This window comes from Fusarium venenatum, assembly GCF_020744135.1.
Source record: "Fusarium venenatum strain MPI-CAGE-CH-0201 chromosome Unknown EDB82scaffold_3, whole genome shotgun sequence".
Taxonomy (NCBI): Eukaryota; Fungi; Ascomycota; class Sordariomycetes; order Hypocreales; family Nectriaceae; genus Fusarium; species Fusarium venenatum.
Genome location: NW_027072131.1, coordinates 927,013 through 947,223, shown reverse-complemented (window position 1 = coordinate 947,223; position 20,211 = coordinate 927,013). Strand labels below are relative to the sequence as shown.

The following is a 20,211-nucleotide window of genomic DNA, read 5'->3' as shown; positions in this document are numbered from 1 at the left end:
AATTAACAAGAAACGCCTCTTGTATAGACTATTATCATTGAATGCTGTCCGCTCTATGCTGCAGTATACTATTATAACTCGAGCGCTTTTCAATCCGTCCCAAGAACCAGGGTATCAGGTGGTACAAGCGAAAGGAGGAAACAACATTCTGCCATGCAATGAAATTAAAGCCCAATGGCCGAGAGAACTCCGGTTTGTCCCAAATAACTTTTTCAGACAACAAATACATATATGGGTAGCTGATTCACAATTCCAATTTGGTATCAACAGGTTGCCAACAATAAAATACAAATGTAAAGATGATGAATAAACATGAGTGAAGTTTAGATAGGTTAATGATACCATCGGTCAGGGATATCTGTCATGTGAAAATGCTGCATGCTGGTGTACAGACTGAACCATCGTCTCCACGACAATGTACTGTTGATAAGAGCAAAAGGACCCAGGGGTATCTGATTGCAGAAGGGAGGGACCAGCCGCGAATTGCCAAAGCAAGTGCTGAGAATGGGAATGAAAGCATGTCTGCAACAGAAAGATACAAGCCTTTAACCACCGCTGCTATAACAAGGAGCACTATGCACGCAAAACGATTCAACGCAAGTAATAAAAGATGCAGCCAAACAAGAAAAGAGAAATGAAGCAATACAGAGTTACAAATTGCAATAAATTCGTTGGTCGCCCAACAGATGCGTCTTAGAGTTCCACCCGCTAGTCTGCAAATCCAAATCCAAACAGAAAACCTGAACCGTTGCGATATTATATATAGGTATCCATCAATTGCAAAGTGTAAACGCAAGCTTGCAAATCTCAATATCGAGAATGGCAGCATCAAGGTCTGCGATGCGTGTCTCTTGTTGCCCAGCCAGTTTCCTGTGCTCGAGGCTGAACAGTAACCCACTGTCCCGTTCGCATATCCTGCTCCTGCACACCTGATCCAGGAGGCGGACCAATGGGTCGACCTTCCATTGTTCTCAATGGTGGCAGCCTTTCGCTAGTGGCGGAGGATGCTGCCGATGATGGCCGTGATGGTGCACCGTAACCCGGCATGGGCATCGGTGGCAATTGGCTGGGAGATGCACTCGGGTGTCCGCTCGTGACGCTCGCAGGAGAATACGGAGGCAGTGAGTACTCGGGATGGTCATCGGTTCGGCGGCGCTGGTTTGGCCTTTCGTTTGACATTCCTTCTCCACCATAACCCATGTGCCCCGAGGCCATGGACCCAGTCTCTGCGTACGAGTTGCTCGTTGAAAAGGTGGGGCTCGGGGGTCCTCCAGCAAGACCACTGATTGATGGTGTCTGCCCAACAATGTCCCGTAAGCGATTGCGGTCGTCGCGGTAAAAGTCTCGCTGCTGCGTCAACTCTTCAATCCTGATTTCCATCATCCGTCTCTCATCCCGAAGCTCTTGCAATTGTTTTGAGTTTTCCTCCTGCATAATCTTCTTTTTCCTTCGATGTCTCGTTGAAGCCACGGCATTTCGTTGTCTCTTTTCGTCTGCCTTTTTAGACGCATGAGAAAAGTCCATATGAACGGGTATAGGTGTTTCGTTTCCAGGAAGTGTCATAAAGGCTTGTTGTCCTTCTACGCCAAAGAGAGATCCACCTGTGCCTTGTCTTCGTAGTGTTTCCGACCAGTGTGTGGTATTGTCGTTTTGGGGTCCAGGGCTGGGGAATGGTCGACCGGCTTGCAAATTAGGAGAATATGAAGTTTGATGGTGTGGTGGAGGCGGTTGCTGGCGACTTGTCATATGGCTTGGCGGCAAACCAGAGTGATGAGGTTGTATTCCGGGAGAAGACATCGGCCCCTGGGCATGCAACCTACCAGAGTCCGACAGTGTAGAGGGAGGACCAGCTGGCATTCCGGATAGATGATGCATAGTCGGGTAGTGAGGTCTGCTGTCTTCAGCTGCCATTTCCTCGTAGGGCCGTTTGCCATGCAAAGACGAAGGTTGGCGAGCGTCTGGTTCGCGAGACGGGACGTGACTGACACTTATGGCTCGGGGATGTTGCGTCGGGCTAGCTCTTTGTCTGGCATTTCCAACTGAAGGAAAAGGATACCCTGTTACAGGTGAGTTGCGTCCTGAGGTAGGGGCCCCAAGAGGTGTCAATGATCCTATGGGTGTACCTGGAAGAGAAACAGATGCAGTTTGCCCGTGTGGGAACGATCTTGTCGCATTGAAGGGTCCAGGTAACGAGCCGGGTGTTTGAGGATGCATCGCAGAGTCAGAATGACGAGGGGCTGGATGCATAGGATCGTTGCCTCCAGAAGGCGATGGCCGAGGCTCTAAAGGGTTGAGGATGTTGTGGACACCCAGAGTCTTTTGAGGGACCTGCTGCATTCGTTCCTCGCCATTGGCGTATGGGGTATTGCTCCCATCGTGGCGTACATCGCGATCACCAATATGTGCGTGCCGAGTCGAGGTGGGTGAAATTAGACCTTCTCCCATGGGTGACCTCGAAGAGCGGCCTGGCGCATGTTGAGATGCAGGCTCAGTATGCGACATTGAGGGACCGCTTGTGCTCACCTGGCCACGAGGGCCAGTGCATGGATCTTGCTCGAACTTAGCTATGGATGGTAGTTTGTTATCCTGACTAGCAGTCGCTTTCGTTTGAGGGAAGTCTCGGCAAGGCCAGGTTGGTGTCGATGGTGTAAGTGGTGAGTTGGGAGATGCACCCGTCGAGTCTGTCGCGGCAGAACCTGGTCTGCTCAGAGAAGTTTGCGCCTGCGACCACAGGCTTGTCGATGGAATAGCCAGATTGACTATGGTTACTGCGGACTAGATGGGAAGATAACCCACACAGTCCTGGCTCGAAGTAAAAGGGTTGAGGGATAGATCAGGTAAGTCGTATTGACTGCGACCGAAGCAACAACCTTGCCCTTTATAATCAAGCAATTGAAACAACTCGAGAGTTTTCGCTGTATTATCGATTGTTGAACAGAAACTAGTGTTCCAACTAGGTTGTGATCAAACAAATCAGAGTGCGGAGTTCAGGGCAGTTATTATAAGCGAACTCGAGAGCACGCAACTTGACTCAATCTGAGAGGAATTGAGAATGAAGCTGAACCACGCAGGTGTGGCCGTGAAAGAAGACTGACGGCAGGGTTATATGAACGAATGTGCAGGCCAGCCAGCAAATCATAGACTTGAGAAGCAAGCTCCCACTCTGAATGGCTAATAATGCCTGGCTATGATGAAGCTAAGGTCTCAAGCAATCGTTCCGCCTCGCAACTCAACTACTGGTTCTGCTGTGCCTGGGTCCCACGTCACTTTCGTTGAAGAGGGATCTCGGCTTATTGAGATGTAGTACAAAGAGCTGGAAGGTGTAGGCGCAATTTGTGGCCTTGGCTTTGATGGTGCCTTGTCGATGGGTGGGAAGGCTGATAGGAAGTTGTATAGCCAAGTACCAAAAGGTGGCAACAGAGCGAGGGAGGAAGAAGAGTGACAAAGATGAAAGAAGAGCAAAAAGTTCAGGCACAGGAACGGTCTGGTGATGTAAGATGTATGGCCGGCACCACCAACGAGAAAATATCTAGAAGCGAGTCTGTCGTAGATGGGGCTACTGGCCACACTGTGTGGTATTCTTTATTTGCTCTGGTACGAACATGCGAGCCTTGAGCTGGCCCTGGTAGTACGGCGACCTGCCCTTATCAAGCCCCAGAGCTGGTCTGGTCATCTAAAGACCGAGTTCCACAGTTACCTTTAGCTAAAGAAGCCGTGGTTAGTTCTCAGACTAAGCTGGGGTTGAGAGCTAGGACCCAACAACGAACAAGCTCTGCTCGAGGTGATGAGATGAATGGGTCATAGTGCCGGGGAGCGTTTTGAACAGGGGTCGTGAAGACTGAATATGCAGACGCATGTACGGATACAAGCCAGGTCACTGAGATACCCCTGCTCTGTAAACTTCGTAGCCAAGTCCAGCAAGGCTTAGAAGACTGGGGTGTGCTAACGAACGGGGAGCTGCCGGTAGCTTCGCCTTTCATGGCAATTTTTTCCCTTCGTTTCTCTTTGCTTTGCTCGGTCGGTGTGCTTCCCATACAGGTTTCTTTCCATGCCGAGTACTGTACGATTTCTGCTACCCTTATTTGATAAAACAACAAGAAATCGACGACCCGTATGTAGTCCAAGTTCAAGTCGCCACGAAGCAATAGGCGGAAGGGAAAGCATGCGAGGCCACCAGGTCCGCAAAGAAGCAGGCCTCAGTCAACAAAGTTGTGGGATGCCGTGCAGCGTGTCCAAAGCTAAACTAAGCTCGACACCGCCCATCATTCGACTAGCTTAGAAGCTGGCGGGCTAGTACCCAGGCATCCGGAGCCTAAGAGAAGCTAGAGCGGTCAACGGGAATGCCATGTGTACGTATCCGCAGTAATATGTACGGCAGCCGTGGGCACGGTTGTACCACGATCAGTTCAATGCATCGCTCCCGCGCAAGATCAAGCGCGGCCCGTCTCGCCCAAGCCCAAGCCCAAGCGTCATACAGTACACTCAGTACGTATCTCACTCACTATGTCCTCGATCGAGTTGCAGATGCTAACAGGCGCACCGGCCGTTCAGTGAACGACGGGAGCGCAAGGACTTCCGTTGTAGGCGCTTACTCTCTGAGAGAGACGCGGGGTGGGCCGGGCCATTGAATCTGGTGTACGTGAGCGAAGGACAAAGCATTTGCCAAGCCAGAGATAGAGGCGGTAACGCAAATCCAAAAAGCAATAACAAAACGGTTTGGAGGAAAAGAGAAAAGAGGCAACAAGCAACCTCCATACCGCTATGGTAAGCTAGGTACCTCTAGTGCTGTACCTGTACTTCAGGGCAACGTGCTAGAGGAACGTGGAAGGGAGCTGAGATGGGACAAAGAAACAAAAGATCGTCGTAGTGCCCCGTGTCCGTGGTTTTGGGTGGTGCGGACCTTGGTCTAGCTGATCCTGGCTAGTCGCTACAAGGTCTTGCTTGCTTGTTTGGTCCCTTGAGTAGCGGTTGATTGCGTACTAATTATCTGATGCAACATTAGTTGATGTATTTTCTTTTCTTTTTTTCTCATATTCTCTCTTTCATTAGCAAGAATATGAACTACAGTTCGTTGGTAGTTCGCGCTGACGTGGGAAAGGGTTGTAGGCCTCGAACAGGCCACCAATTCGAATCTCACTTACAAGCAGTGTCGTTCATGATGACATGGCATTGCATTTGGACTTGCCCACCAAAAGCGGAAAAAACCAGGGCCATGAATCCGCATGAGACAAGACAGCACTCACTTGCATTGTCTTGCCCCGAGGTGGGTGGGTGAGACCCCAAAAGAGACGTTGGAAACCAAGGTAGGGATAGGTAGGGCAGGGCTGCAGGATGAGGAAGGGCAGAGTTTGTTTATATTTACCCCTAGAGTGTGAGTGTGACATTTTACTCTGTTACATGTTGATTTGGTGATGATGCCGGGGATTGACACTGCAGGAGGATCAGAATTAAGACACGGGAAGAAGGCGAAAACAATAGAAATCATGAGGCAGATTCTGTGAGGGTGTGTCTTCTGAGATACCTTAGGCAGCCACCTATCACAATAGCTACTTTCCAGGCAAGAGCAACTGGAGAACAGAAACAACAGGCAGGAGCTGTCAAATGCAACAATTCGAATTTCACCATCATCCACTTGATCCATATCCAATACCCAAGACTCTACATTCGAGCGTCAAATAATAATACCGTCAGACGTCAATCTTGTTGGCACCCTAGTCAACCCTTTGACTTTTCTCTAAACCAAACTTCCACACAATTCGCGCCACGACACGCCACGCACGCGGAAGGGACCTGACTTACCCGTTGTTGACCATTTCCACGATAAATATTGCTAGCTCTCAATTGCTGGCATCGCCAAGACTAGTCACTGTACCCACGAGTTCCGCTCAGAGAATTTATCTACGTGCTCAGTGGGCATTGCGTTGCTTTTCACACTGAAAGGTAACTATAACCTCCTAAAACTTCCTGCAAAACACTCCTCTACAACATCAACTGATAAGAAAACATGTGAAGGATTGATATATGACTGTTTGCAATACTTTGCTTCTCGATCTTAGTTTCGACAAAAAACCCCTGGAGCGGTGATATACGGTACCTTGGCCGAGGGGTGTGGGTGCATCGGACGACAGCAACTCTGACGGGTGATGGTGAATTGCATGACAAGGGGCTTCTACCGGGGAAGGGGCCCTGGTTACCTGGTTAAGAGCTGCAAGGCCCACCCGGGCAGATGCAGCCATCCATGACAGTTGTCTCTAGTGGGGAGACCAATCTGCATTGCGTCGAATGCCGGGTTTGTGACTGGCACACTGGCTGGCACAAGCGCCTGTACCGGGGAAGTGGTTGGAGGCTAGCAAGCTTTCACACGATCAAACGCGACATTGCGTACCTGTCGATAATGTCACGCGCAGAGCATGCAGACCAGATCCTACCGCACTATCTGGTAGGTAAACGCAAGCTATCACTACCCGTCATTTATGGCTTGCTCTTTCAGCACTGCCGCGGCGAGCAAACTTATGGATCGTCACACGAGTTGAATGAATGGCCACAGACCGAATCATAAGGGTTTTCTCTCCATCTCATCAAAGCCATAATGACGACAAAAGAACAAAAGCAAACAATCAAAATTGTCGACATGGCGGTTTCTAATCTTAGATTAGCAATGTGCGGCCGCTTTTAAGAGTTCAGGGATGATATGATATGGCTGTGACTGTTAATGGGCGACTCATCATAAGTCTCGCAGGAAATGAATTCACGAGAAAAGCGAAATGAGGTGGATCAAAGCCACCAAATCTTCAACGACGGGTGGCTTGAACCGTTATCACATCACGCCGTGCCGCAATTGTCTTATTTGACGGCACGTTGCGGCGCTGAACACCGCGGGACGGGGCGTTCTTAGCATTGAGTGGACGCAATGGCGTTTCTACGAGGCAAATGATCCGACTTGTTCCTTCAACTTGGTCATTATTGGTGTTTCATTGGACCCCAGGTGCGCAATCCGAGTTTAGCCATGATGTCGATGGCGGAGGGGCTCCGGATTTTGGATACAATATCATGTCTCATCAATTTTTTCTAATTTCAGAGACCGGCACATACAATCAAACACAAGAAATGAATTTGTGAGGTGGCGGTCTCGGCAGTGTGGGGGTAGGATTGCTGATGATCCCTCTACGTCTTTAGGGAATTGATAATTCCTGCACAGTTACATTTATGCCAACACTTACACCACGTTGGTGCTCATGTTTAGTCTTTTGAGACAGCACCTCTACAAAAAATTTGCAAGGGCAATCCAAGCTACGAGGCTGAAACAAGTTGCTGTGACGCTACTAGGGTCGGGCTCTTTTGCTTTTCTTTATAACCTTCTCTTTCAGCTCGAAATAGCTGTCAATTATGCAGTGAGTTAAGGCATCCCTTGTTATATTGTCCCCATCCTTTGCCGGCCCGTCCCTAGTTGTCGAATTCTTATTGGTTTTTCTGCCCGCTCATTCACGAAAGCTAATATCGCCGTCTTAATTAGATCCATGTTATAAATTAGCCGCTGTTGACGAACTTGTCGCTGTCAAGAAGCTCGATGGTGTTGTCCTCGCTTTACTGTCGCGTCACGTCACCTACACCCAATGGTACCCTACACTCGAACGTGGCCTTGCATATCTGCTGGGAGTCTAAGTCACTTGCGTGGACAAGGGTGTACACAGAGACGCTCAAATAGCTGTCGAGTTATGGCCTCTTCAAAATTCGGCTCAGCCTCGACAATTACCCCCGGTCTAGCAGTGGTGATCATGGGTCTCGACGGCTCCCGTGACCATGAGCGGTCAGGGAAAACAGCCAAGGGTCCGAGCCAGGTCAAACACGGCCGGCCAGCTAATCAACGGGCATCTGTAACTATGGCATGCATTGCGTCCTGCAACTAATTTACCCTGCCATGCCTTTTGTTGTGGTGGTCCGGGATGTGCTGGCAGCGTGGTATTTCCTGAATCTTTCAGCCCACAATCAATTAGTCACAGTCACGGAGCCGAGACCTAGACACTCTAGACCCTTCATGGAGAAGTGCAGCTTGGGCCTGGTTCATGCAGGAGCCCATTGCTGCATCTACACGTACATACGGATACATAGACATGCAGCAGCACAGCACTGATGCATTGATGCATTGATGCAACCGTCGACCAACGGCTGACATGGGCGCCTCAAAACTAGTGAATGCAGCAACGGTGTTGGTCGACACCTGTCACCCAACGGTGCCGTGTCCGCTTCACCCTTTCCAGACAGTGCAGCATCACTGCTGCCACAAGGTAGAGCGGTGTGGGTGTATGTGAGTCTCTTTGCATACGTTTCGACCGGTCAAGAGATGTGTGGGAACTGCGGGTTGAGCTGTCTTTTGATGCGTTGTCCTCCCGCGCTACAGTTCATTACCATGAAGGTGGTGTTGCTGCCCGATGACGACCTAATCATTGATGGCTAGGGGAACGATTCGAAAGGTTTACCGTTGAATCCTATGTTGTTGAACTGAGTGTTTTTTTCGCAGTCGCTTCGCGTCCCCTCTTGGTTGATGGCTTATGGTCAATTGGAGAGAAAGCATAATTGACAGTCAGATTGTCGGGAGGCAGCATTTACCTTGATGAATCGTGACCCACCTCAGGATCTGATAAAGCTGGGAAACGTTTCATGGCCATGGGGATGAGTGTCGATGTTCATCCAGGAAAAAGTTCAAGATTGAGCAACCCAAGAAAGAACGCACGTGGGGGGCTAGCCAAAATTGATCTTCCCCCACGCAGTGAGGTTACAATGTCGCTTGTGGGCGGTGATACGTAGTACGTATTACCGACTGGCAAACAAAGGCAGGTCATGGCTTCATGATACAGTACAAGGTCTCTTCCGATCTGAAGGACATTTTCCAATATATGTATGAGCGCGGCAATGGCAGCCGTGTTAGATGCTAGACACAATGGCGTCTAAATGCGCAAACCATGCGTGCGTACTGCAGCTGTGGTTAAGACCCAACTACACTGGCGCAAGCGCGCAAAGAGATTACGCACAAGACATTTGAGTGCGGCCATCCAATGATATCTCTTGCGGTACTTAGTTGGTCCCGACAGTTTGGGCCACTGCTTCACAAGGCAAGATCGACTGTTACAGCTTGTTGGTCAGAGAACGCCACAGCAAGCCAACATGATGGTCGGACCACTTGATGGCCACCAAATCCTAGTGACATCTCCTTGCATAGCTACACTAGGGAAGAATGTGAAGCAAGCATTTAGACTACATTAGAGGAGTATAGAAAATGCAGTACTACGCTTCTGGGTTTCTCTGTGTATCGCCTGCAACAAACCTTACAGTCATGATGAAGAACCGGGTTATAGGCCCGGCGGCCCCGGGATCGGATCGGAGTATGTTGCCATCATCTCCGGACCGAACCGGACAAGTTGGCCAAACGTGAATTTAGCCATCAGTGATACTGCAATTATCCATCGCGTTTTCTTTCCGTTTCCACGCTTTTATAGTATATCTTCAGCTTTCAATCCACACGGCCGAGCACTTTATGCTGTGTTTTACAGCAAAACTCCCCCACTCTCGATCTTTATTTGTCTTGACCCGCCTTTCCCCTCTCAGATCACAGAGTCAGTCCATATCATAAACCTCAACCCCGCTATTCATCATAGCTGTCTGCGTTGATCTCTGTGCTCTTTCAACTCAAACGTATACCTGGATCACTATATAACGCCAGCCTCAATTAACACAATGGGCGCCGACATTCAACAATGGACGATAGAGAAGCCTTGGCTTGAGACGCATTGTCTCTTGGGCGAAGGACCTTTCTATGAGAAATCTACCGACACTTTGCGCTTTGTCGACATTCGTAACAAGCGATTGCATTACGTCAAGGTCGCTGAGGGCCTTTCATCCCTCAGAACAGTTCAGTTGGATGTATGTCCTACTGTCACGGCCAACATTGTTGGCGTCGACCCACAGGAGCGAATCGCTCTGGGTGTCAAGTATGGATTGGCGATCTTTGATGTCAAGAAGGAGACATATGAACTCATCCAGCCATTCGAAGAGCCGGCGAATGAGCGTCTACGTAGTAATGACGGCGGCGTGGACCCTCTCGGCCGGTTCTGGCTCGGAACCATGACAGACTTTGGTCTTGGACCCTTCAAGCCTGAAGGTACGCTACTTTACCCCGGTGTCCTCGTCAAGCAACAGCCGCATGGACCTCTTCTTTTCCTTCCCCTTGACAAACCTCTACAGTCTAACATGCTAATCCAGGAGCGGTTTATCTCATGGATTCCAAGTCGCGGGAGGTGAAGCTTTCCGATATGACGATTCCCAACACGCCAGGTTGGTCTCCGGATGGGAAGACACTATATGTCACACATTCAAGTGCCAGGGAGATCTTTGCATTCGACTTCGATACTGGATCCGGAGAGATCTCCAACAAGCGTGTCTTCTATACCCATAATGGCTCAGGTGAGCCGGACGGTTTCCGAGTAGATGTTGATGGCTTCATTTGGCACGCCGTCTACGGAGAGGGGCGCGTGATTCGGATCGACCCCAAGACGGCTGAGATTGTAGGCGAGGTCAAAGTGCCGACAAAGAACACGACCTGTGTGCAGTTCGTCGGTACTGAACTCGTCATCACAACCGCAGAGGATGACGAGGGCGAGGGAACGAGTCGCGAGTATGGTGGACATGTGTTCAAGGTTGACGTTGGCATCCAGGGTCTGGAGCTTCACGAGTTCAAGCTATGAGTCTCGTTCGAGCTAGACAATGACCGTCGCTTGTGTCGACTCGACTATGCGCGCTGAGCGGTAAAAGCACAGACCTCGTTAGAGTTGAGGTTTGTCATTGAGTCTTGGAGGCTTGAATAACAATTACCCAATCAAGTTGATTACCCCGAACTTCTCTTGTTCTCTTTCCCTTCTTTATGTTGACAGGGTCTGAGCTAAACCCGGAACCCCTGGAGCGGACCATGCCCCGTCGGCTGGGTCGTTCCATGATACCTTGTTTGTTTGCTCGAATGCTACACAGTGTTTGCCTGTTCCACGCCATGCTCATGTTTGTCCACCATCCATGGAGCACATCCGAGTCATCTTGACACATCTTGGCCACAGCTTGAGACATTGTCGTCTTCCATGGTGTTGGAATTCCCAGCAAAGCGTCTAGAGCGTCACCTGAACAGCAGTTCTCGTAAACTATTTCAACTGCCGACTAAGATCCACAAACTTCCACAAGCGTGTTCCTTACCGACGCGCTTGTTAAATACATGACTCATGTTCATATTCAAACAACACGGGCTTATTCACCCTTAGACACACCGCTGTCAAAAGCCTTGACCGCTCTCGAAATCTAGCGCCTTTCTTGATCGGAACTTTTCTTCAGACTCGCCTGTTGTTACGTGCATAAGAACGCTATATTCGATGGCTCATACTATAACAGGCAAGGGACCCCCTGGTGACCGGTACAGATGCAGGTTTGAGAATTCGATGCTAGTCCTGTGTCTGTGCCTTTGACGGCTGCATTCATACCGAGCGAGAGTCTGCATTGCATGAGGCTGGGTTTTTCGTTTCCAGGCTCCTTCACAGCAAGTCGGAACAATGAAAGGGGTTTTCACCGACAAGTCAAACTCAGGTTCCCTTTCCTTCTCACCGCTTCAATTGAGACTGGACCCCTAGAATATTTAGTCGCTGGAATCTTTTGGCACTGACACACGTGGGAATACCCTCTCCGTACAGTTGTCTCCCCTACCTTTTACCCTGTCTGCGCGTTCATATGACGAACATCACTTCACCCCTACCTACCTCAAAGTGAGATCATATTGCTTTTCCCGACATTTCGTGTAGGTCCTTAGTTGGCTAAACAAGCAACATCCCATCTTGAAACACCCTCGTCAAAAATGAGGGCGTCGATCCTGTTCTGGGTTACACCCTGCTCGCCTCACTTATACCACAGCAACAGTGCTGCACTTTTGCTCCCTAGGGGTTCTCTCAATCACGTCAGGAATAATTAATGATGAACCACGCCAGCCCTACATGCATACACTACGTAGTATAAAACTCAAAGCCCAAGAGAGAAGAAGAAGCAAAAAAATAGACAAGGGGCGCTTCATCACTCCCCTTGTCACCGCTCCTCAAACTAAGAGGATTCCTTTTTTTTTTTCTTTTCTTCCGGCCACCCCCTGGAATCCCAAAACCTGGCGTGAGTTCTAGCAAACCGGGGAAGAGGGGAGCCTGCAGTAGGGCCCGGGGGTGTTTAGACCGGGAAGCCGTGGAATCATCCCCGTTGGCTGATTGATTACCTTGACAGGAATGTCTCGCTACGTTCGCTGACGTTGGAATGACTGCCATCCGCTAAGTTATGCTACGCCGTTGAACGCTGAGGGGCATGCCTTGTCGAGGAGAAGAAGAAAGCATTTCGTGTAGCAGCAGGGTAACTGCATATTTATACTGATAGATAACATTTCTTATACAACACTATGACATGGTGTTTCATATACATACAAATCTTTGATACAATTTGTCTCGTCGAGGTGATCGGGATTTAGGATATAAAATAATGCTCTATTGTTTGGTATAAAGTAGGTGTATTGGTACTTATGTTAATTGAAGAATGAAACCTTGCTATGACCTCTCGGTCCGCAAGTCCCGGTCCAACTCTGTATGTCACTATTCCAATCAATCCGGATTCTGGTATCACAATTTTGCTGTCCCTTGCGGCCTCTGGTGTTCTCGTAGGCCCTCTCTCAGATCGGTATTGACTACCAAGTCGTCCTTGCCTTTGAAATGCATCACGACTGTAAGGCCTTCAATGTCGATATCTGTGTGAGTATGCGAGCAAAAGGTACCAACTCGTCCCTCTGATAACGGACAACCCGTTTCATCTCCGAGTTGATCAACTTGGCTCTTTAGATCCATGTACCGCGCCCGCCAGGCGCACATATGCTTATACGGCATCATGGGTCTTGGGTCATGAATCACAGCTGACATCACTGAGTCTTTGCGTTCTGGATCGTCTTTTTTGTCTAGAGTTTGTGGGTTACTCTGCTCCTCCGCTTCTTTATCGTGGAGCTCCTGACGCTTGGCCATGAGCTCCTCGTCACCTTGCCGAGCGAGTGATAACTCAACGTCGGTTACTTTGAGACGAGGTACCGGTGACTTGAATACAGCGCTTTGCTCAGGTTCAGCTTTCTTCTGCAAGTCAACCTCGGCAAAAGATCGAGAGGATTTCTCTGCTTGTGGTGATATGTACTGATTTGGGTTGTAGTTAATGCAATCCTCCTTCTTGTTCTTTTCAGATACTGGAGTCCGATGATTTACACTACTCAGTTCTCTCCTCCAGTTCTCTACATGAGAAGGGGTCAGACGTTGGTGTGATGGCTGTTCCGCAGATTTGTCGACCTTCCTTAATTTCGTTCTCCACGGTGAGATGTTGGTCGTCTCGGCATTCGGCCTTTCAGGATCATCTCGCGGGACTGTTTTGCGTAACATGTGCACTCCAGGCACTGGCTCATCTGGCTCGTTGGTGCATCTATGAGACCCAGGGCTCACACTATATGTTTTGGCTGGCAAGGGAGTGTTTTGAACTTGTGGCGTATTCCTTCCATTTTCTGCTGGTGAGGTACCGAGACCTTTGTTAGGTATCAGTGGTGCCGGGGTAAGCTTTGCGCCAGTTGGCCGTGAAGTCAGTGATCTCGAATGATGTTCTTGCACGTCACAAGCCTGACCATGACTGCCCAACACGGGCTTTATCCAATGGGCATCATTATGAGTATTGACATGGGGCTCGTGGGAATTTGGACGTGGGTGTCGATCCCCCTTGTGCTTGTTAAGATTAAGTGGCTTTGATTCAATCTCACCAGGAACTGCCGTGTCTCTGCTTAGGCTATGCTTGGTAGTCTCTGTTCCAACGGTCACAGTTTCGTCTTGACTCAGACTATGGTCGGAATTGGGTTGGCTGTGTATTCTCAGCTTGTAACCGTCCATCACCGAGCGCCCGTCTGGTCTACGAGGGGGCCTCTCCTCTGTTGCCGAAGAGGGAAGAGTCTTGACGCCAGCTGCTAGGTGCTCCATGATATGTTGTGAGTGATGCAAGTCTTGCCCGTGATGATACAGTTGATCAATTTTCGTTTGTAACTTTTGTCGTGATGGTGATTTCGCCACTGCTGGGGCGTGCTTCACTTCATGCTTATCCTTATCCTCGTCAATCATATCCAAGTCGTTGCCTTCGATCACGAGGGCTCCCAAACTGCGTCGAGTAGTACAGCTGATGCTATGCCGGGTAGGGTGATGGCCAGCGTGTGTCGCTCGGCAGCTAGGATCAGAGCACTCTTCCTGTACATGGGAAGCGCGGGGCGATTTGGACAATAGACGATCGGGAACGCAATCGGAGTGCTTAGGTTTTCGTTCCACTTGCACTGATCTCGCTGTAATTGCAGGTTCAGGAGCCTTTTTCATCTTTCCCCGGTCTGCCATGAAAAAGGGGTTGTTCTTCACGGAGTTAGATATCTCTGTTGGTGCTGCAATGGTCTTTTTTCGGACTGGTTTCAGGAGTTCCTGATCAATTTTAGGTATTACGCGAGATTTCTTTCTGGTTGGACGGGGAGTCTTTGGTGTTTCTGGCTCGGATGCGAACCTTGAAGTCTTGCGACGACGGGCTGTGTCCAAAATAGCCCGCGTAGGCTGGGCGTCCTCGCTTGTAGCATGCTCTTCTTGAGTAGGTAACTCGGGAATTCTGTCCGTATGATGATGTCCCTTGTATGGGGTCGAAAACGTAGGGATACTGTGTTTGGGGACATTGCCAGGAATTTCTCTAATGCATTTTATACAGTAATCATGTCCGCAGTGCGAGCAGTATCGTTCAAGAGCGAGAGGCTTGCCGCATGAATGACATATCTGCGAGAGTATAGGCCTGTTCTGTACTATTCGATTTGGTGTGCTCGCGCCGCCGTCTGAAAACCATCCAGCGGGCCTGGGTATACCGTACTGCTCGAGGATATCCATTGCATCTTGACATTTCTCTGTCGTGCTCACGGTACGAGACGGGTCCGTCGAGGCAACATTCGATGCTAACATAGACTCGGGGGGCAGCAGCTCTGTACTAGCTGAGTATCGTGGGAGTTGACTCGGGCGAGCTGAAACCTTTCGAACATGACTAATTCGGGGTTGAAATCTAGCAACACCCGGCCGTGACGATGGATCTCGACTGTTGGGTCCTCTTGCAACACTCGTTCGTTGGTGTTCCCTCTGCGGCAGATTCGACGTTTTCTGTCTGGGATCACTATCTCTCGATACACGACTCTTCCGTCCATCGATCGCTCGCTGTTCCTAATCGAACGTGATGCTTTTGCGCACTTGCTCAGGAGAGACTGAAGGTCGTTCACTCGCGGCTGGTTTTTCTGGGAGGGTTTGCAATTGACGAACACGGTCACCGACAACGCCTGGAGGTATCATATCGAGCTGGTATCAGGATTTGTCGACTCTTTCTAAAGGCGAACTGCGTACAAGAGGACATGCGACACTGCTAGAAAAGCAGACGAACGGCCGTTGACGACAGCCCGAATATCAATGAGTCGATAAGGAGTATCGCTACAAAGTGCTGGAATGCGTGTCATATTGTAAGGGGAAGTTTTAAGGTCAATTGTGTAGTGTCATCAATATTAGGGGTTGAGCGCATGTCAAGTCTGGTCTGGTGTTGCAAATGAGGAAGTCGTGGATATGACTCTGCTCTAACGACGTCACTGAAACCTGCCCACCTTACAACAATTCAAGACAAATTAATCACTGAGAATAGACGAATTAAAGTGCATTTAGGAGGTAGCACAACCAGGACTGGTATCAATTGTCACAGCTTTCGTGCTAATATGGGTAGAATATTTTGATGTACAAGGGCCTCCGTCACCACAAACTAACTGCACGCTTATTTCACATGAGCAGACAGGGACTCGAGAACCTAGGTATCCGTTAGTAAAGTCAATCGCAAACATATCACTTAAATACGCACCTCCAACTCGATCTTGGCCTCAGCAATATCCTGCTCGCTTCCGCTGCCGTTGGCGACCTTCTGGGCCTCGGCGATCTGAGCTCGGATGGCCTCAGCGCTGAAGTCCTCAAGGGGGTAACCCTCGACGGCGTTGATGCTAAGGACGGAGTTGGGCTGAACGGTAGCGAATCCACCAGAGACTAAACAAAAAATTCCATCAGCGATTTGTCCGGACCTTGGCAAAATTGATTGGTGTAATTCAAGACGTACGGAAGAACTGCTTGGAGCCAGCGGACTCCTCGACAACCTCAACCAGACCAGGCTTCAGCTGCTCAATGGAAGGAACGTGGTTGGCGAGAACACCCATCTCTCCAGACTCGGCGGGGATGTTGACCTGGACGACATCGTGGGACTTGTAGACAGACTGCGTGCGGCAATTAGCTCCATGCATCAATTGGCGGCGATGCCATCATGGCAATGGTTCAATTAGGTCGTATCGTGTTCGATCTCGATCCGACTTGTCGCGACGGCGGTGGTCATACCTGGTGAGGGAGGGCAAGGCTCAGCTTGATCTGCGATAACGGTCAGCCGGGTCGGGTTCGTTAAAATCAGTAGCCGGGTCCGGCTTCTTTGGGTCTTGCCTTGTCGGGGACGGCCTCGGCGTAGGTTCTTCGCTGGAGGGGAACTCGGACGGCGACAGGGCGAGCTCGGAGAGCCGCACGGGCGATGCGGAAAGAGTTCATGATGGGCTGAGCTGGTGGGTGAGGTTGTTGCTTGGGTGAGCTCAAATGAGGTCGGTCGCTGGCACGAATCTTTGCCGGAGCAGCAATTCGCGATTCGGCTAGCGGGAAAATCCGATAAAGTATTGCACGTGACTATTCACGTGACTTCACTCGACTTACACGATGAATTCATGGAACATCTACTCACAACTGCTTTCACTGCAACCGAATAAGTATTCATCATGTTTTTAATAAGTATAACTAATTCTAAAAATCAGATGCACTGCTCATTGAGAATTGAGCAACTCCATAGCCTCTGACCAACACCAACCGTCCACCATCAAAGACAACGCCAGTTCACAACCCTCAGGGTATCAGAAAAATTGACCACTGGAAGCATAAGAGACGAAATTAGTAGGTCAGCTTATGCTCTTTAGACTATAGTTTTTAGACTTTTGTTTCTTGCACCCTAAGGCTTAGGAGGCCAACTGTTCTACTACCCACTAGACAACCTATTTACTGAATAGTCTTTGCTCAAACGCTCTCAACACAGAGAGAATTTCCTCATGCTGCGGCTTATTCTCATACTCGCAAATCACTTCTTTAACATGCCTCTGGCTGACGTTCTTAGCTGTTGAGAATTCCAGCAAGGTCCTCAACAGCCGCATACGACCATCTTCTGCTGCTTCACATGCCTCCTGTAGCGGACTGTCCACTGGTCCATCAAAATCTAGCCACGACTCATGTTTTAACAACAACTCGAGACGTTATTCGATCATGATAATGTCTTCATCGCTTACTCCCTCAGGGTCCCAAGCAAGACGGAACACTCCGGATAGAAACGCTTGTCGATTGCTCTTGGTCTTGCCCTCAAGCTCCAGATCCCTGATTACAACATGCACATTTGGATCTGCTCTCGCATCGAGTAGCATTTCCATGTTTTTGGTACTTTGATCTCCTAATACTGTCCACATAAGTGGTGTGCAGTCAGTGCCGACGACAAGACTCGCTGATCTTATGCCTTCAACGTTGTCAATTTTTTCATCTTCGTCATTATCAATGTCGAAGAGAGGTGAGTCAGTATAAGTATCGATTTCAATTCCTCGTGAAATGAGCTCTTCTACCACCTCATTCCGGTGATCCTCAGGTGAGTTTGGAGCGCTTGTGCAAAGATGCAGCAAACTGTGGTTGTACTTGAACCGCTTCGAGACTATAGGTTCTGCACCTAACTAGAGCAGGAATTTGGCGATTAAGTAGTTGCTGCTGCAGATGGCTTAGTGGAAGGCTGTTAAGCCATTTTTAGACACTCGGTCAATGGGAACACCCTCTCGGAGAGCATTTTCGATGACAGGTTTGGCTCGCCAGGCTTGTGGAAGACCCCCGCCTATGTAATGCAGGATCGTGCGACCATCGTAGTCACAGTCAGTTATCTCAACGCCTGGTTGCTCAAGGAGTAGATCCATCAGCTCCAATGCACCACGAAGACGGCAAGATGCTGCGATATGACGAGGCGTTTGTCCATTCAGGCCTCGTGCGTTGGGACCAACACCCTCCCGCTGAAGCAAGAGCTCAGCTACCTTGCGATCGCCTAGCAAACAAGCGCGATGTAAAGGCGTGAGACCTTTCTGGTCGTGTAGACCGGCGTTTACCTCTGGACGAGCTAGTAGGATGTTCAGGATTTCAAGGCCTTCGGTTACATAAGTCCCTGACTCAACTAACTCAACGGAGGATATCCCTGCTTCCACCTCCCTCCTTTCCACGCCTAAAACACGATATCGCGACCACGAACAGCCCAGTGAAGTGTTGTCATTCCCTCACCGTCTGGCGACGCTGCATCGACTCCGGGCAATTCGTGCAAAAGCTTTGCAATATCCACTCCACTACGCAGGGCAGCGAGATGCAAAAGGGTCCTTTCCCGGTCATCTTTTTTTGTTGCATCCACCTCTAGTCGTCGAAGAAGCACCTCGAAAATTGGTAGGGTTCTTATATCAACAGCCAAATGCAACGGAATGAGGCCATAGTGCCCGGTCACACTTGCGTCGGCCTCCGGATGCTGCAGTAACGACTTGACAGTTTTTAGGCGTCCAGAAGATACAGCGTTAAATAGAGGCGTACGTCCAAGTGAGTCACGAACGGAGGCATCCAGATCGTTTCTTGCAAGTATACCCTCTTCAAGATTATACACGTGGTAATCAAGAACGTAGCGTAGTGTCTCGCCGGCTGGTTGGGGTCCTAGAAGGTTAATAAGGAGGTCGAAGATTTAATCACGTTCATCTTCATCTTTAGGTCGTTCGTCTCTCAAGGCAGGCATGTCGGGATAGGACCAGTATACTCCCAACCCCTCAATAAGCAACTTTGCAGCTCCTTTGACCTTACTATGAGCCAGTGCCGTGTGAAGGGCATAGGACTTTGTGCCGACTGACCAGCATTCACAGAGTCCTGTCGAGGGGATATGAGGGTTGACGCCAACTTCAACTAGGAACTCGAGAATGTCACGATGTCCATTCATTGTGGCGTATTGTAGAGGCGTGCCTCTCTGTCCACGTTTTGTCGTTCCAGTCATGTTCACATTAACTCCATCTTGATGCGCTTTCCTGATGGCATCCAGCCGTCCTTCTTCAGCTGCTTGGCAGACAATGATTACCCACATGAGGGGGCGAATAATATCATAGAAGTGATGGTTTGTCTGAGTCAACGGCACTTACGCTTTCGTCAATAACTCGGTGTCGATGGTTTCATCGATGCACAAATCGACAATATGATGGATGACTTCCACGGGTAGTACTTCAATTGGGGCCATGACGCGAATCGTTATTGAATAGGTAGTTATTGGGATTATATTTGCGATTTAATTTAATCAGCCATGTTTTTGTCTGTGTTAAAACAAAACCGAATTCTTCAACACGAAGGACCAATGTTGTATGATGAGGTTGAATTACAGCGAACCTTGCGACTCAAAAGCAAACATATATCAGTACTTATGATGTCTATGATGATGCAATTATAAGATGACCAGTTTCTTTAAATTAATCCACGCCTTGAATCATTGATGTGTATTCTCACATGTTTACATATCTGATGTTTTACTACAAGATCCTATTTCTAAAATTTATAGCAATTGCAAGAATATCGAATGGTCGGTTTAGCTACAATTCGTAATAGACCTATATATTGATAAGTACACGATATGAGAGAAGCGAGTGCATTCATATGAGATACATTAGATTGGTCTTTTCTTCAGGACATTGCGATGCAGCATGATACGTCCCGACACAGAACAAACTAGGCTCCTGTCGGTATGTCTACCTAAAGGGAGATTTCCCGTCCGGTAAGAATATGTGAATAGACTCGATGCTACTTTAACATGTTTAATAACCAAATAATCTACAGAGGCCGGCATTAGTTGAGAGTTGGGTAAAGTTGCAATTCTGGGTTTGGTGGTGTTTCACTTCGAAGCGCATTACAACCTCTATATACCCATCCACCAGCACTTGTTCAACTCAAATCGATATTGAAGGCGTTT

General features: G+C 49.1%; 6 protein-coding genes across 6 annotated transcripts; 2 read left to right on the top strand and 4 right to left on the bottom strand.

The window, feature by feature from the left end:
* Positions 1-733: 733 nt before the first annotated feature.
* EDB82DRAFT_207515 (uncharacterized protein) lies at positions 734-2,975 on the bottom strand. The gene has a single exon (XM_025726507.2). It carries the CDS (start codon positions 2,500-2,502, stop codon positions 829-831), a length of 1,674 nt encoding a protein of 557 aa, XP_025581067.1. The 5' UTR covers positions 2,503-2,975; the 3' UTR covers positions 734-828.
* A 1,198-nt stretch (positions 2,976-4,173) lies between these two features.
* EDB82DRAFT_207508 (uncharacterized protein) lies at positions 4,174-4,971 on the bottom strand. Its single transcript, XM_065607218.1, has 2 exons — positions 4,541-4,971; positions 4,174-4,481 (listed from the first exon to the last, which is right to left on the bottom strand). The coding sequence occupies exons 1-2, from the start codon at positions 4,753-4,755 to the stop codon at positions 4,313-4,315; spliced, it is 384 nt and encodes a 127-aa protein (XP_065463773.1). The 5' UTR covers positions 4,756-4,971; the 3' UTR covers positions 4,174-4,312.
* A 2,334-nt stretch (positions 4,972-7,305) lies between these two features.
* Positions 7,306-7,949, top strand: EDB82DRAFT_207456 (uncharacterized protein). Its single transcript, XM_065607217.1, has 2 exons — positions 7,306-7,391; positions 7,514-7,949. The coding sequence occupies exon 2, from the start codon at positions 7,614-7,616 to the stop codon at positions 7,905-7,907; it is 294 nt and encodes a 97-aa protein (XP_065463772.1). The 5' UTR covers positions 7,306-7,391; positions 7,514-7,613; the 3' UTR covers positions 7,908-7,949.
* A 1,632-nt stretch (positions 7,950-9,581) lies between these two features.
* On the top strand, positions 9,582-10,786 carry EDB82DRAFT_207419 (uncharacterized protein). Its single transcript, XM_025726505.2, has 2 exons — positions 9,582-10,156; positions 10,258-10,786. Exons 1-2 carry the CDS (start codon positions 9,733-9,735, stop codon positions 10,737-10,739), a joined length of 906 nt encoding a protein of 301 aa, XP_025581065.1. The 5' UTR covers positions 9,582-9,732; the 3' UTR covers positions 10,740-10,786.
* Positions 10,787-12,528: 1,742 nt separating this feature from the next.
* On the bottom strand, positions 12,529-16,709 carry EDB82DRAFT_557571 (uncharacterized protein; the record flags this gene model as incomplete). Its single annotated transcript, XM_065609700.1, has 9 exons — positions 12,529-12,781; positions 12,907-13,274; positions 13,386-13,502; positions 13,536-15,052; positions 15,086-15,230; positions 15,988-16,166; positions 16,237-16,390; positions 16,509-16,538; positions 16,620-16,709. 9 exons carry the CDS (start codon positions 16,707-16,709, stop codon positions 12,529-12,531), a joined length of 2,853 nt encoding a protein of 950 aa, XP_065463771.1.
* Positions 16,710-17,283: 574 nt separating this feature from the next.
* Positions 17,284-19,338, bottom strand: EDB82DRAFT_576430 (ankyrin repeat-containing domain protein; the record flags this gene model as incomplete). The annotated part of the gene is made up of 6 exons (XM_065609973.1): positions 17,284-17,319; positions 17,359-17,418; positions 17,489-17,907; positions 18,013-18,450; positions 18,507-18,920; positions 18,957-19,338. 6 exons carry the CDS (start codon positions 19,336-19,338, stop codon positions 17,284-17,286), a joined length of 1,749 nt encoding a protein of 582 aa, XP_065463770.1.
* Positions 19,339-20,211: the final 873 nt, after the last annotated feature.

Bases quoted from the DNA above. Each gene is read 5' to 3' on its own strand.
- EDB82DRAFT_207515 (XM_025726507.2), bottom strand. From the start codon at position 2,502: ATGTCGCATACTGAGCCTGCATCTCAACATGCGCCAGGCCGCTCTTCG.
- EDB82DRAFT_207508 (XM_065607218.1), bottom strand. From the start codon at position 4,755: ATGGAGGTTGCTTGTTGCCTCTTTTCTCTTTTCCTCCAAACCGTTTTG. The intron at 4,482-4,540 runs GTGCGCCTGTTA...ATACGTACTGAG, and splicing joins CGTCGTTCACTGAACGGCCG to TGTACTGTATGACGCTTGGG.
- EDB82DRAFT_207456 (XM_065607217.1), top strand. From the start codon at position 7,614: ATGGTACCCTACACTCGAACGTGGCCTTGCATATCTGCTGGGAGTCTA.
- EDB82DRAFT_207419 (XM_025726505.2), top strand. From the start codon at position 9,733: ATGGGCGCCGACATTCAACAATGGACGATAGAGAAGCCTTGGCTTGAG. The intron at 10,157-10,257 runs GTACGCTACTTT...ATGCTAATCCAG, and splicing joins TGGACCCTTCAAGCCTGAAG to GAGCGGTTTATCTCATGGAT.